This window comes from Erpetoichthys calabaricus, chromosome 13 (assembly GCF_900747795.2).
Source record: "Erpetoichthys calabaricus chromosome 13, fErpCal1.3, whole genome shotgun sequence".
NCBI lineage: Eukaryota > Metazoa > Chordata > Cladistia > Polypteriformes > Polypteridae > Erpetoichthys > Erpetoichthys calabaricus.
The window spans coordinates 74,569,592-74,587,062 of NC_041406.2; the positions used below are offsets into that span (position 1 = coordinate 74,569,592).

The following is a 17,471-nucleotide window of genomic DNA, read 5'->3' on the forward strand; positions in this document are numbered from 1 at the left end:
GGTAGTACCGAAGGAGGTATTTTTGGGACTGTGTTGTGCCTGTGGGACATGGGGAAGACGTGCGCCCACTGGCAAAGAAAAATAAAAGTGTATTTATTTTAGACGTGCCTCCCGTGTCTCTCTGTGTCGGGTCAGGTGCCTATATAGCGCCTGGTTACAACATATTAATTGAGAAAAGACTAGTAGTACATCAGTGTGAACTGAACAGTAGTTAGAGAGGGAAAGTATAAAGAGCAGATCCTGGAATTGTTCTACAGATTACACCATTTTAACTAATGTTCATTGCATTTTTCTATTATATGTTATAGTGCCTGTAGCAGTGCTAGCGTTTGCAGTGCTTCAGAGTGTTGGAATGCATTTTGTTGCAAGGGTAATCTGTCTCCTGAATTGAATGAGACGAGTTTGACAACATAATGTTTTGTTATGCAATGCGTCTAATTGTAGCTTTAATCCATTAGGTACAGCATGTTCATCACTAAAGGAGTGCTGAAGTCTGCAAGGCACTGTCTGTGAGCCTTCTGCTGGGTTGCATTTTGTTATGTTATACTTTAATAAAATACATTACACCTTTCATTCTAACAGATGGTGCATCATACATTTCAGTGTAAGTGTGGTAAGCTTTTTGTACACCGACCAGCAGAAGGCAATATCTCCCCATTATCTTTCTCTAGTCTGTTTCATAAGCAAGTCAAAAGGGAGGAAAGGAATATGAAATTTTGTTTGGCAGCAAATAAACAAGTAAGAAAAGAAATAAGTAAATAAATAAAGAAACAAAAGTATTTTCATTTGTAAATGAAAGTTATATTGCAGTTATATTTGCAGCCAATGAAATGTTAACATTTTTCTTAAAGTTCTACTTTAAAGGTCAAAACCGTGGTGCTTCTTTCTCCTGTGAGGATGTAACTTGGTCCTTCCTTTTACAAACAGAAACTTCTGTCTGCCACCAAGTGGGCAGGAAGTCTAGCAACATTTTGATGTCAGGTTCTACAGTAAATTGATGGTATATTTTGAATCAATTGTTTTGATTGTTGACAATCCCCCATTGTTCCCATGGACCCAGAATGGCCACCACATTATACCTTTCCAAAGAATGGTCACATGGTGTGTTGACTGTAGTCACTTGATAGGTGGACATCATGGTGCAAGGTTCTGGCTCATAGTCAAGAGTCAGGCATCTCAGGTACCTTTTGGGTCCCCTGCTCTATACCATTCTGGAGGAATATTAAATATTTCTACCCAGGACTCACTAAATTGTTATTTTCCTCACCATATTGTATTTCTTTGGGCACATCACTCATGACCCCAGTTTTCCCACAATGGTATGCTGAGTTGTGGCCTCTCTCTTTTTTCAAGCTTTTGTGTGATGGTACCTTGCCCCTAGTAATCTTTGCTAATCAGACATCCATTGACAAGGTTCTTAGGTAACTGGTGCATAATCTACCAGATGTATTAACGCAACCAACCCTAGTGGAGCCCAAAGTGGCTGGCCCAAAAAGTGCACATATATGTCATTTTCCTTTAATGTCATATAAACATATTTTTCTTTCCGCTATATTTGACCAACAAATTAAACCTCCCGATCTTCTTACTGTTATTTGGATTAGCATATAAAATAGGCAGAACTTTCTAGAAGATCATTTTGTAAGTTTTGTGTCTGCTGTTCTCAGACCTTTAAATGTGTTATGGTTTATAGACCACCAACCTGGCACGATATGTATAACAAAATGTTTCTGAGAAGGAGCATCTAATGCATATGCCCTGGGAGGTCTGCTGCCTGAACATCAGCAAGGTAACAAACCATCCAAGATGTCCTATCACTGCTATAAATGTACATTTTATCACCATAAGAGAGTCCTCTTTTGTTATTCACTTTATCATTTTTGAGGTGGGGCATAGATTTTGTCACTGAGGCTTCTCATTCCAGCAAATCAGACTAAAGGTATAAGTCTGTTTTCAGCTCTGCAGCAGTCTGAAAACAGGTAGACATCTCTAACTCTGGAGCTGATGTCTCTGGGCAGTGGAAATCTCATGTCCTATATTTACACTCATCCACTTGTGTCTACCTTTGTTTAATTGAGACTTTTGCTTCCTTAAGGACAGCTGTGTATGTTCCTTTAACTCTGCATTCCACTTTAGGTCAGTTACTTTCTCCTTAGGTTCAGTGACCTTGATGTCAAGTTGGAAGAATATCCACAAATATTGCAGTCCAAGAAAAAAAATCTCTGCAAATCCAAGGCTACCATTTAATTGTTTTTATTTTTATGCTCTTGATGAAATGGACTTAGCCCCCTTGTTTCAAAATGTTTAATTTAATATGTAATTAACCCTGAAGTTCTAATGGCCCATAGGTTGCACTACTGATTGCCCCAGCATGACTCAAGGAAGGTACACACTAAAAAAAAGTTAGGGAAAATAAGCCAACATTAAAACTTACTACATTCAAGACAAAAATCAATTAACCAGTCACAGTTGTGGCAAACTAAACTGCAAAATAATACACCACAATAGGCCAAAGCCACTCCCCGATACAAATGACAAAGACTGTTTACAGCATACAGTAGCTGTATTTGTGTACACTGTGCCGGGGACTTACACACCATTTAGGTTTGACTCTTGCCTGCTTGATTAGGATTTGATTCCCCACAAACTTGAAATTTGATTAAAACAGTAAAATAAAATGATTGATTACTTGATTATTCTGGTTTGTCTGACAAATTAGGATTTCAGCTCTTACTTTGATGTGTTTAATTTAAGTAGATGCTCTTAATAACTCTAATTATCCTAATGAATAGATGGATGAATTCATTTGGACAAATTTCACACTTTCTTGTCATTTTAAAATTAATATGCACTGAATAAAAGGTTCATTACCTGTAAAATATGTAGAGGCCTCCAGATGCTTCAGTCTGATTGAATATTTTTTTAAATGAAGTAACATAACTGGTTCAGAATGAAATTATTAAGACAGTACTGCTCTTGACAGCCATTAGTTATTAAATGTGTGCCATCAGGCTTTGCAGCTGTTATTGATGTTGGCAGTTTCTTAATAAAAAAAAGGCTTTGAAGAGAGGTAAAAATGTAATTTTTCTTTTCCAGGAACCATAAACAAACGCTAAGCCCTTAAACTACGTTTGACGCCTGTTTACATTAAAATCCAGTATTGAACATATTCTGATCAAGCTTGCCATTGCACATTTCAAGACTGTTTTGGTGCCTTTGTTTTTTGTGCTTGGGGCAACCTGTTCCTGACAACATAGTTTTTATTTGTGATCTCATTGTTTGGTTTTCTCACATTTTAATTTTTTTAGTAAGGTACAGAGTGTGCAGGGCCCCTAAACAAGTGCCAAAAGATCATCCTAAACCAAAGAGGGGTGTGGTTTCATCTGACCAATCACTAGTGTAGGTCTAGGTAAGCCCATGACTACAATTGAAGAAGAGACCTGAACACAGTGTACAACAAACAACTCACACTGACCTACAGTACCTGACCAGTTGACAGCAAAGTCTCATAACCACTGTGGGGAACAGCCTGGACACAGACAGGTAGACACGATGGTTTCACCACACACACATTTATTCATCATGATATTTACAAGGAAAGTGCACAAACCCAGTGCCGAAGCACCAATCACCCCTTTAAGTCCTGGCCACAACACAATGCCTTATTAGTCTCTGGTCCGCCTCCACTCCTCTCCACCAAGCTTCGTCCTCTTCCACCCGACTCTTGCCCCTGACTGGAGGGAGGCAGCCCCTTTTATTCACCCCGGAAGGGCTCCAGCTGCATCCTGGGGCTCGTAGCCACACCCCTGTGTGGCGGAAGCTCCAACGGTGAAACCGGAAGTCCACCGGGTGTCTCCAAGTCTCTTCCACCCAGTACTTCCCGGTGTGGCGGAAGTACTGAGGTCCAACAATCCCAAGGCTTTGGGGCGCCCCCTGGCGGTGACCATGGGCCCCTACAGGGATGAGCTTCCAAACTCTGTACCCGTGGTCCCCACAGCAACCAGGGAGGACGCCCCCTCGTGTTCCGGAGGGTCCACAAGCCCTCCTCCGGTCCTCCTGGGCGTCCCGGCCAGGCATGAACGCCCGCCGGGCACCACACCACACACAACCTTAACAGTGACCGACATCATCAACACCAACTAATGCACCTCCAGAAAATAATATGAAACATAGTACAGAATATGATTTGCAACTGAAAGACCTGACAGTTGATCTGAGAGAAGAGATTTTGCACCTTAGCAATTGCATGGAGTATATGAAGCATAAAATGGACTGTAAAATGAATTCAGTGGAGCATAAAATAGAGTGTGAAATGAAAATGATTAGAGCCCACCTGAAAAGATGTTGGCAGCATTTTAACATCCAGCACTGAAGAAATGAAACTGACAACAACCGAGACAAGTGATAGCTTTACAGTCTTTAAAAATCGAAAATAAGACTATACAAGATAAGTTACCAGATTTCAAAAATAAATGAAGTTGCAGTATATTGGCTTGGTTAGTCATAAAGTGTAACTGCAGCCATAATTCCTCCCATATGCATTTTTCCCAGGACCATTTGCCACTCTTACTGTCAAATAATTAGAAATCTGGTTGTTCAACATTCACTTAGAATATGATCTAGTGCTGGAGACACTCTAAGAGTGGATGGAAAGAATAAAAGAAGATTTGAAGGAAAACAGTCTGATGGGGGATGAGGTGCAGGACTGAGTTGTATGAAGAAGCTTGATCAAGCACATCGACCCCACATAGAAGTGGGAAACGATGAGGAGGAAGAAGTAGAAGAAGCTGGAGGCACTCTAAGGAAGAGATGATAATTGCACCCTTTCAAGACAATCATATATAATGATATATAATCAATATAATTCTGAAAATTTACGATATTTAATGGAATACAATTGGCTTTTGGATTTTCAGAGGGCTGCATATTGTCAGCTGTATACTGTAGGGGGTAATTTCATACAATTTCCCTGACCTAAAATAAATCCAAGAAAACAGAAGTGGAATAAAACAAAGTAGTTAAATTAATAAACACAAGGAAGAAGGTTAATGAAGATCATAGTAACAACAATAGGTGGAAGACAATAAGCTTATCAGCCTTCTAGGCTCCTATTAATGGGTTTATAAAGTTTTTCATTTTAAAAGGATGCCTAATGCACCTACCTACCACAAAAATCTGCCCCAGTGCACTCTCTTCTTACTCCCAATGCCTTCTCTCTTCTATTCCTGATACCTCTTTCTCCCACCAGAGAACCTTTGTCCAACTCTCCTCCTAGCTCCAAGTTAAAATCCAGACTGGCTGGATGGGGCTTTTAAGCCATTTCGAGGGTCAGGTCTAGTCTATTAGATTCCCAGCACCTCCACACTAGAACTCCCTCTAGCAGAGTCAGATGTGTAAGCAATCCAGAACCCCTACTGTTTGTTATTTTAAAAATCCCAGAATAATTCTGTGGTCTTTACTAAGGAAAATGATGTCTCCTTGAGGCAACCACCTGCTACTCCTGCAATAACCGGGCTTTCTCTTACACAATACAGTTGCCATCTTTAAATAATTGTGCCTCAAATATTTATTAAAACGTTTATTTTATTATATGCATGTTAAATACTTTGCTAAAAGTAACCTAACTGATTTGCCTAACCATCCCTTATTATCTACAATAGAAATTATGCTTTCTAGCTGCAATAAGCATAAAAACATAGGTGGGAAACTTATATTACAAAGCAGCCTCAGATGTGGTGAGTAAAAGTGGAATTTGCTACATCATACAAAATTGAGAAATTAGGTTGCTGCATCAAAAATTAAAACACTCAACAAGTAATTGAAAACATTATGATGCCCTTACACACAAATGAGAATGAGAAAATTTAAGTTGTACTTTATCTCAGTATCTGATCCCCACCCCAAAACTTACACCAGCAATTTAAGGTCTGAAAATATCTCACCCTAGAGAATGTCAGTTCACCCACCCAGGGTGATCCAAACATTGGCAATTATTTTCAGATGCCCAGTTTCAAAAATAATCCACTTACTCACTGCTAGGAGAGAGGTCGGGTAAAACCACACCCTTGAATCGAAGTCCTTAAATAATGTCATATTATGGATTTGCAGATAATGAGTGTTAAGCAACACTCAATACAATATGTTCTTCATCAATCTATATCAAAAATGGTCAGATCCAAGCGAAAATTGTGCACTGCTAACAACTTTGAAGCCTACGCCCACAGCACTGTATTTTCATTTAAAAATCCCCTTTTTAAATTAAAACAGTCTCTGTCCACACTAGCATTTTCACATCGTTTACAGAAATATCTCCATCCTCACTAAAATGATCGCAAATACAAACGACATAGACTTTCGCTTAAACTTGGCATGCATTAGCAGAGAAATTCTTAAAGAGATGGTAACTCTGCTGGCCACAAGATTTATCACAAAATTGTAGTGCCCAGTAAATTATTTGCTAAAAACAGACCTAGAACAGTAGTGCTGAAAAGTCTTAACCCTGTCGGTAAAGTAGACTTTCCCAGTGATTTTCAGTCATGTAATTTGAGATATGCGACATCAAATCTGACATGCCCCAAAACAAAAAGTTGAGTAATTTGACATTAACTTAAGAGATCAGAGAGTAAGTGCATCCTTGGACTAAAGGCCATGTTCTGTTACTCCAGTAACTCTGTCCATTTAGTTTTGCAACTAGTCATCTCCTCTTATTAATATTTATAATATTTATATTTTAACTTTCAAATTTAATTCTGGCTGGCACAGTGGCTAGTCCTGCTGCCTTTGAATCTAGTGTCCTGTACCCAGTCACTGTCTGCATAGGAATTTCACTGGGCTTATCTTCCCACATTAAGTTTATCTCACTGGTAACTATAAATTGGCCTCATTGATACCTACAAAAGGAACCCTGCCGTGGACTTGTGCCTTGTCTAAGGTTGGTTTCTTCTTTGTAACAAATTCTGCCAGGATAGGCTACAGTCCCTCTTGACCCTGAATGAAATAAAGCTGACTCAGAATGTCATGTTATGTAATTCTAACTCCATATCTCAAACTACTTTGGTGCTGTTTTTTCACATTTTTGATTAAAATACATAGCTGTTTTAAACAGAACACATTGTTTGGAACCCAGAAATTAACATTCTATTACAGAAATGCAATCAGGGGTTTACTGTGGGACATCTGCCCAACATACAGCTTTGTGATCTCATGTCTAAGAGTTTCATTAGTTGTAGAAACCATTATTAAGTTTTAAATGTAATGATTGGACTGTCTGGTAGAAAAATGATTCACCACTGCCCAAAGTCAGACAAAGACACTTCCCCACAACCTGGTGTTCTGACCCTTTCCAAGTCTGTTTTGTATCCAGATTTAAATCTTTCTCTCCAAGGTGGGGTTTCATTCATAACGGGCAGAAGGGGTTATTGTTTTTTGGCTAAGTGGTATATTGATGTTTCTGTTGTCCAAACTCCATTCTGACTCTTTTTTTTTTTTTTGTATTCACTCTTCTCCTCCATTTCACAGGAAGAGCTTCCACAGCCTGGAGCAGCTGTCAGCAGAAATTAGTTTATCTCAGACCTCACTTGACCCAACTCACTTACAAGACATAGATGGAAAACTTGAAGGTTCAAGCTCACGAAGTGAAGGTATGTATGCACTGAGAGATGACTATTGGTCACAATAATGAGCAAGTTCAAGTGGATCCTTTTTGGAGAAGGTGTTTATAATATTATTTCACTCTGGATAATACTACTGTATGTCATTTGAGATAGATGCTAAAATATAGTCATAATCATTGTTATCCCAGCAAATATGTAGAAAAGAAATTCATCAAAAAGAAAACTGAAATACACATATTAGATCGGTGGTCCTCAAACTTGGAATCACAACTTAGTCAAAGTGGGGTCGCCAAAAGACATCAGTAATATCAGGTGGTATACAAATGCTGTATGTGGCACACATACTGAGTCACAACCTGAGATCAATTTAATATGCAGTTTAAGTTAGGAGTAAAATGACACCAAAATGTAGTAAGATCTCAACAGTCCAATCGCACAGATCTGTTTAACAAGCAAGTGTTACAGAAAGTAGAGTGCGTTTTGTCAGACAGGACTCACTCACAATTGTCACCATTAAGGTCAGTCAGTCAGTCATTGTCCAACCTGCTATATCGTAACACAGGGTCACAGGGGTCTGCTGGAGCCAATCCCATCCAGCATAGGTTCAAAGTTCCAAGGATTAAAAGCAACAGTTCAAATGTTCTTTCTTAATGGATCATCACACAAAATGGAAAAATGGTGAGAAGCTGTGAAAAACACTTATATAACAGGCCAAGGCTCTCCTTAGCCTGTCCAGAAAAAAGCTTCGTCAAAGGCAGGGTAACTTTTAAATGTCTCAAAATCTATCAAAATGCCCATCAAAAACCATAAAAAAACATTGACATGAGAATCAAGTCCACAAAGAATCTTTCTAAAATATAAATATTTATATAAACAACAGAAGAACAAAAATGACCAAAAAAAAGAGTAAAGCATTTGCCTAAAATGTACTCCAAATCCATAAAACAAGAATAAAATCCAAAATAAGTAATTCAGGAAGCCACAAAATCAATACTCACAGTAAATGAAATACACTCCAAATGACAATGAAGCACAGAAGGATCTTCTTTTTCTTCTTCTTGTTTTACTGAAAGTTGGCAAACGAGAGTTTGGTACATTACTGTCACCAGCTAGTATGGAGTATGGATAAGAATGTTCTCGTTACTATATCCTCTCACTCCCCACACTTGGTGGCCATCAGAAATTGTAATATACACCAATAGAATGTATCCCGTTTGCTTCTGCAAAATATCTTCCAAAATAAGATTCACTTTCAGTTCCCTGAGTTTTTCTACTTAAGTCTTCCTATCCTTGTCATACCTCTGACATTGTAATATCACATGTTCTGTTGTTTCTGCCTTTCCACAATATCTACATACCATATATACTCACGTATAAATTGAGCATAAAATCAGACCCCAACTTATACGCCCAAAAATGTGACACTTAATTTTTATTTATTTTTTACATCTTCTTGCCTCCTCCAATCTCTCATCAGTTTCTCATACGCAGTGAATTTTGTTACAGCAGCGCAGTTACCAATTTCTTTCGCTAATTCAATGAGGTTTAATTTAAAACCAGCTTCATATTTTCTTCTGATCTAATGCTCCATCGTAGGTAAGGGATGCTCTTATGATAAATGTGTATGAGGGTATGAGATACAAGAATACACAAATGAGGGCAAAAGTTGCTTTGGAATACTTCATGTATTACTGTGTGGTCACGTAAGTACAATACAAAGAAAAAAAAGGCAGTGTGCCCTGTGGTTACTCTCTCAGGTGAGCGTTAGCATATCATAATCCCTTGGACCAATAGCGTGAGTTTTCCACATTCGACTTATACGACCGACATTATAAAATACCAGAAATTGTGCAGTAAAATCAAGTTCCAACTTATCTGCGGGAGAACTTAAACGTGAGTATATATGGTAAGTCAATAAGTTGTTTCCCTATCCTTTAAAGTGAACTGTTTAGATCAGTGTGTCCAAATCTAAGTCTTGTTATCAATTGTTGATCGTTTCTATTCCTCGTTGTACATCTCATTTCTCCCACTTTCCTCTGAACTCTGTAATACCATCGTCCCTTCCTTTCTTCCTCCCATTGTTTTTGCCACCTTTCCTTCATCATTTGCTTAACAATATTTCTTATTTCAGATTTACTTGGACCTACTGCTAACTGTATTTGTTCGTATTTTGTACATTTTTGGCAATCTGATCAGCTGTTTCATCTCTGTGGTGACATCAGGGTCGCCCTGCCTCTTAGGGGTTCTAAAGAAGACAAGAGAACACAGCACAATACATAAATGATAAATAAACAGAACAATATTAATGAGCGAGTTGATTGTCTGTTACCCGCCTGTGTCGTTAACTCAGCTGTTCCCCATTGACATTGAGTGTATTGTGGCGAGTGAAGCAAGCAGGGGGGCAAAGACCCTTGTATTACTGAAAATAAACAGTAGTGGAAAAAAGCAATGGTAACTCAGTAAAGACAGAAAAGGAAAAGAGTATTAGTGTATCAGAAATTAAGTGACAGTGAAAGAAGTCCTAAAATCAGTGTAAAGGAAACTTAAGAAGAATATTTCATAAATACATTTGTACCTGCATCACGTATATCAAAATTTGATATGATTAGAAACATGGATCCATGGGTGATTTTGAGAGGTTTTACACTGATAAAAAGAGAGAATCACATTGCTGTTCTTATAAAAATCATACAAAGTGTGTACGTAGCAGCAAATGCCAAACATACAGCCACCTTTTATTTGGCTAACAGCGGTAGAGCAATACACAGATACACAATACACTGCATTCCTCGATTTTGAGTTTACAATGCCATCATTTAAGGTTTATTTTAAATATAAACATATTTATAGAAAAGACCCTCATAAGATTCTTCACAAAGAAAACAAGGATGCATTTTAAAGAAAGTGCTGGTTTGAAACAGCTTTGGTAATTAAAACAAATGAACAAATTCACAAGTATATTCATGGCAGGCAGCGGTGTGCTTTACAGGCTTGGATTCATTTCCAAAATTTCCATCCTGTTAACTGAGGCTTCCTACAAGACCACCAAAAAATGAGTATTCAGCCGTCCCAATGCACTAAATATTCTCTTAATTTCAGAATCAGGATTGCTCCTGCTTGGAAGAGAAGTGTAAATTAGTCACCTGATAGTTCCTTGCTGTTCCCGACAAGCGTATGACTCCTCAAACAGTTGCAGGCTTTGTGTTCATCTGGCACTTTGGATCTCTTGGAGGACTCGGTTCTCTTGATTCATTTCGGTTTGCATCTGTTGCCAGTCAAAGTGTGTCTCTTTAGAGTCATGGGTCTGCCACGTGTCTTTTACAGACTGCCTGGATGTGATGCCAAGAACCAGCATGACATCTGGGTTCAACTTTTATTTTACAGCCTACCACATATGAAGGAAAAAGCAGCAATGGATAGAAAATACAATATTTCGCTCCCAGGAGAAAACAATGACTCTGTGAAAATCTGTTGATCTGCACCGCATATGTACTTATATTTCACATTATATTTTTCTAGGCAAGGAAGACACTCCTTCTTTATTGGGTTTGTGTGGCTCTTTGACATCGGTGGCTAGCTACAAGTCGCTAGCCAGTCTTAAGTCAAGCGAATGTCTAGCAAGTCCCACTACAGAGATGACGAGCCCCGGCCTCACGCCTTCATGATAACTTCAGCACATCGGGAAGAAGATGAATGTACACGCTACTCCTACATTCCGCCAAGCCATTTGCCAAAATATATGAGAAATAATGTTACAAGGCTTCCTAGAGGCGTCACTTGCGATATTACACCTGGTGAGCACTGGACTTAATGAGACATTTGAAATATTATGAAGAAAGCTTATGAACTTTGTACAGCGTACTGGTGTTGGGAATAAAAGGCAGCGTCCACATGAGGGGTTTTCTCTGTGTCTTCTTATGCATCATTGAGGGAATCCGTGTGTGGCTACTTCTCGTTTGGTATAGTTTTATCATGAATGCAATAAATTAAATGCTATTTTTGTACCTTCAGTCAAATTGTACTCACAAGCCACCAGTTGCTCTGCTGCCATTGAATGCAACTGTTGATTTGCAATATACAGTATAATGTATTTTCACTTTGGCTTCAAAGAAAAATCTATCCTTGATCATAAATACAAGTCAGTTAACTGATAAGACATGACAAATGTCAGATATGTGTAAGTCTGTCATTGGTTAAAGTCAATTAAAATGATATCACACTTTGCCACAAGTATTTCCATTCACCTTTGTTTATTTTAGAAGCATTTGTCTTTGCTCTTATCAGCCAGATAACTTACAACAGTCAGTCATCTTTGAATGCGGAAAGTCTAAACTAATTCATTCTACATGAGACATTCACACCTTAAAAACCCTTTTTATGTTTTCATCAGTTCAACACGCGTTTTAATCCCATCGGCCGTGTTCTTGACCCATCATGCATTGAGTGAGCTGTCTTGAATGTACTCAGAGAGATGACATCTTGGAACGTATGAGAGTGGAAACAGTTTGCTTTTGCTCCCAAGTTTATTTTTTACGGAAGCTGAAGACATTTTTTTTTGTTGTTGTTGTTTTAACTAGCATCATATAGCAACATTTTTAATAAGATTTTAAAATGTATGAATCAATCCGTGGCACACAGTCAAAGCAAGTAGTAGAGTTACGGGCACCATTTTAAAGTAAATGGCACTATTGCGTTAGATCGTACATTTTTGGGAAGATGATTGATAAAGATCCAATTATTTTCTAATTAATTTTCTTTTATTGTCCAGTGTTGTCAATAATTTGTACATTATATCTATTCTGGCTTTTGTGTTTTAACATAAAATTATTTTATAAAATCAAAGTTAGCCATTTTCAGTAATTGATAATAATAATAATAATTAAAGTGAAGAGGTATGTTGCTATGAAGAAAAGTGCTGGCTTACTCACTGCCCCAAATAGTATATGGCAGGTGTTATATGGAATGGAAGATCCATTCATTGTATAAAATGGGGCAATCCAAATATAGGACCATGGGGGGCTGAGGCCTACTCCAGGGATATTGAATGTAAGGCAGAAACTAACCCTGGAGGAGACGCCAATCCACACTGATCAACAGTGGGGACAATCCATAGTTGCCCAATAACTTCACCATCTTTGGAATGTGTGAGGAAACATTGAGAATCGCTAGAAGAACACACACAGACACTTGGAGAACATGAAAGCTTTCCACTGACAGTGGCTGGGTCGGCATTTGAGCTCAGGCTCCTGTAGCTGTCAGGCAGCATCACTAACCACTGTGCCACCATACCGTCCCTCAGCACCGTTGTCCAAGTCAAAATATCCTGTAAAGGTTTGTTTCTTGTTTTTATCATATGCCATTCTCAAAAGATGTCATTATTTGCTTTACATTCTGTATTATTAGTTCATTTATAGTAAATGTGAACCAAGACTTGGTTGAACTATATTGAGTTGGTCTCTTGGTCCGTTAAAGAAACCTTCTCCTATCTGTTTGTATTGTGTCACATCTGAATCATGCTACTGTGAGCCTGCAGAGGAAAACATACAATTAAAATTGTAACTCAAATAAAATAAAGAAAGAAGAAAAAAGCACTGAAATGTTTAGTTTTCTTTGTATGGAATCATAAGCTGATGAATTATAAAGTTCCCTTTAAATCTGGCATTGGGGATCGCTGAGGTTGTTCCATTGAACTTGGTGAGTTCGACTTCAGCGAGAAGTTTCAGTTTTGCCCCAAGTGAAGTTATTTTTTGGTGTACATTAATTTGCTATGGGATGGTGTCCTAAAGTGAAGCATTCATTTTAAAACATACAGTGCCTGTGTTTGCAGTTTAAAATGGAGCATCTAGTGCAAGAAGACAAAGATGGAGAAGTGCATGTTGACAATCGAGAAGATCAAGTTATGACCTAGATAGATAGATAGATAGATAGATAGATAGATAGATAGATAGATAGATAGATAGATAGATAGATAGATAGATAGATAGATAGATAGATAGATAGATAATTTGTCACCGGGGGAAATTTGTTTTTTCACAGAAGATATTCAAATAAATAAATATACACACACACTTTGGTCTGAACACACACCAGAATGACTATAAAGTAGGAATTTTCAAAGGGAAAGAAACTTGTGACTTGGCAGTCCCAGTCCCAGCGAGGCCTAATGCAGGCTTATTGCCATTGGTATAAATGAGCCCCAGTAGTGTTTCCTGACACACTTTGCTGTATAAAATTCATTAGCTGAAAGTACTCAGCATTAGTGTGTCAGAGAGAGGTTGTGCAGCATTGTTCATAATGGCACTCAGATTTAATTCTCTCCTTTGCTATGACTATTGAGGGTTCACAATGTGTCCTTTAACTGAGATTGCCCAGTTAATTAGCTTGTTAATTTGGTGGGCCTCTCTTGAATTGATGTTACCAGCCCAGCACACCACAGTGTAGAAAATCACACTCACCATTATAGAGCTGTAGAAGATGTGGAGGATGTCACTTCCCACATTAAAAGAACACAGTCTCCTAAAGAAAAAGAGGTGGCTCTGTCCTTTCTTATACACTGCAGTTCCTCTATGTTCTGACACCAGTCCAACCTGTCATTAATGTGGGACCCCCAAGTACTTATAGGAGTGGAGTACATCTACATCCACTCCCTGAATAGTGAATGGACACAGAAGCTCTTTGGTGCGGTGAAAGTCAGTAAGCAGTTCTTTGGTTTTGCTGATGTTAAGCTGCAGACAATTCTCCAAGCCAATTTCTCCACCTGACTCCTCTCCTCTGTCTCGTCCCTTTTATCAGTACATCCCGTAAATGAAAGAGTCATCTGAGAATTTCTGCAAGTAACATGACCTGGTGTTATATTTATAGTGTGAGGTGTAAAGAGAAAAGGAGACAGGACTGTTCCTTTTGGTGCTCCAGTGTTGCTCATCCATATCAGAAACACAGTCCTTGAGTCTCACAAACTGCAGTTTGCCTGACAGATAGTTGATTATCCAGGGCACCGTAGGCTCATCCACCTGCATACTGTATCTCTGAGTTTACCCCTTAACAGGGATGGCTTGATGGTACTGAAGACACTGGAGAAATCAAAAAACATAATCCTCCCAGTGCTGCCAGCTTTGTCCAGGTGAGTATAAGTCTTGTGGAGTAGAGAGATAATTGCATCCTCCACTCCAATCCTTGTCCGATGGGCAAACTGCAGTGGGTCCGCAAGTGGACCCATATTGTCCAGGACCAGTCCCTCATGATATGAGATGTAAGTGCCACTGGTCTGCAGTCATTGGGTGAAGAGTTGCCTGCCTTCTTTGGAACAGAAACAATACTAAAATGTTATGTAATGGCCACTTCGGCAAAGTAACCTGTGGTTGTGTGTTTATTATGGTAAAGTGATCACAAAACCAAGTGTTATGACAGAAAGAAAAAGAAGAGCAGCGACACTTTCAGAACATCAAGCAAATCACAGAAGCCAATTATGTGATGTAGAGCACCATCATAGGAGGAAGAAGAGCAACGATGTCTACTGAGTGACCAGTGTGGAATACAAATGGCAAAAACGACAAATATGGAGACATGCATGCCAGCAATCAAGAAGATCGTCCAATATGTTCAGAATTCATAATCAAATGTAAGTTGTTATGTGTGTTAACAACTAGCCTTTTGTTGTGTCACACAGCTCCCCCTCTAAAGGCTCTTTACCATCTAAAAACAACATTTTATTTTTGAATTTATTGTATTTATTGATCATCGAACTTTATTAAATGTGCATAAATTACAACAAAGGGACCTGTGGTCATGTGTGTAAGAGCCTAATGTAAACTTACGTTAATGGTAACTTCACAGACGTTTTTTGCTTATTTTGCATAGAATGTCGGTTTCACTTAGTTACATTCATAACGGAAGATTCTGTTTTACCCCACAAGGCTAACATGTTCATGGAACGTGGTTAATGTTCTGATGATTCTCCAGTCTGACAACAGAATGATCTCCGGTCGTTAGACAGACAGCTAAATAAGGACATGAACTGTCAGACACAAAGGTTTTAAAGGCATAATTTTCTGTCCATTGAGGACTTATGTTAAACCTGCGTCTTAGTGTATGTGATGACTTAGAAACTTTAAGAAATGTAAGCAAGACACTTAAGCCTTGAACAAAACATCACAGATGTTGTGAGTGTATTATCCATCTCTGTCCTTTATTTTTGTGTGTACTGTTTGCTTTGAATTCCACTAAAACTATCAAAATGAGGAAAATCGGACTGTCTAATTTTTTGTACGAGTCATACTGGTTGACACCTTTTGGTGGCTCTGTTTGAAACTTTTTTTAACACACTTGATAAATGCTACTAGAGTTTGTTTACTGCAAACTAATCAAATAAAGTGATAACTACAATAATGGGAGGAAAAAGATGAGGAGCAGTGACATCTGCTGAGCATTAAGCAACTCGCACTTAAATGACGAAGAATAAGACAAGACACTGAAACGTATCAAGGCTGAATTAAAACCTAGCGTGTAAACTCAGACTGCACCACAAAACACGCTCAGTGATTGACCAAGACACATTTATACTTGTTCAGTTCAGTATTCTTCTAGTCAATAAGTGATATTGTTTGGTCAATGTCACATAGCTAAGAATGTCACAGCAGAGGATGTGAGACTCTCCTGATGGAATCAGAGTTGTGCCTGCAATTATTGACTTTTAAGAAGCAGAAAAGGAGACGGTGAAGTGTCAGGCCTATTGACCAAAAGTGGTGAAGGAATGGCAAGTGTAATGTCCTCGTGTGTGAGAGACCTACATGATGCATTTCACATCTTTTTGCATGTCTTCTTTGCATTTTGAAGACCTGTTGCATCGTATTCAGCCCTTCCTTCATCATTCTGGAATCCGCGTAACCAGCCTCTCCTTGAAGTTCACCCTTTGGGATACACAGCAGCAGCAGCGCATGTGGGTCTCCAGATCTGATGTCATTTTCATTGCAGGGCCCTCACGCCCTGTGTGGACTCATCAAGTGTAAACTGGGCTTGAGGCCCCTGGGGGAAGTTCTACTATATTTATGAACTTGGAGAGGCATCAGCTAACTCTTAAGAATTACCCAGTTCAGAGGATGTGGACCCACCTGCACTTGGTGCCCCACTGGCTTTCCTAAGAAGACACTATTAATCTTTGTCTCGAGGAAATACCTCCAGATAAACAATGTTTTAGTGAAAACTTCAAGCATTGCCCTCCATTGCTGAGGTGTTTCACTTGCAAGTTGTTGGGCCACGGCGTTTAGTTCCTTTTGAAGTTGTGTGTTTGCTGCACACAGGTCTATCACAGTGAAGAGTGAGGTGCATACAAGCACCAAAAAATGTAAAGGGGCATGCATGTGCCATCTCAGCAAGTGCAACTCACATTTGTATAAGCTTCTACATCTTCCGTAGAATTGACACCAACTTCTGTGGCTATGGTTGAGCGTGAGCAGAGCGGAGTGCTCCACACACACACACACAGGTCTTTCGTTTATATATGTCTAATGTTAAACAGCATTCATAGAATTTATTTGGTATTGTCTGTTGAGACATGACTGTAAGAAATCCATTGTACTATAAATGTGAACCGTGTCCTAACCAATGGAAACACTCCAAAGTAACAATAGTAGTATTCATAAGCAACAGAAAGCCGCACACTCAGGGACGAAAGGCCGATGCGGAGGGAGACGGGCAACGATGTGAGGCGCACTGCCAAATTTCTTTTAAAATGGTAGCATCTCACTAAAACATTTTTTTCACAGCATTTCTACAATCTCAAGACACAAATCAATCCTCAAAAAACATTCTTGGCTTGAAAAACTGGCACATTTATTTTGCTTTATACTTGGACGGGTGCCT

General features: G+C 38.9%; 1 protein-coding gene across 3 annotated transcripts in view; it reads left to right on the forward strand.

The window, feature by feature from the left end:
* The window catches only part of rundc3b (RUN domain containing 3b), a 258,113-nt gene extending 244,909 nt beyond the window's left edge, over window positions 1-13,204 (forward strand). For all 3 annotated transcript variants that reach the window (XM_028817131.2, XM_028817132.2, XM_051936028.1), the window contains 2 exons: window positions 7,519-7,640; window positions 11,133-13,204. In XM_028817131.2, coding sequence (XP_028672964.1) covers window positions 7,519-7,640; window positions 11,133-11,278 — 268 coding nt within the window. In that variant the 3' untranslated portion in view covers window positions 11,279-13,204. The remainder of the gene's footprint in view (window positions 1-7,518; window positions 7,641-11,132) is intronic.
* Window positions 13,205-17,471: the final 4,267 nt, after the last annotated feature.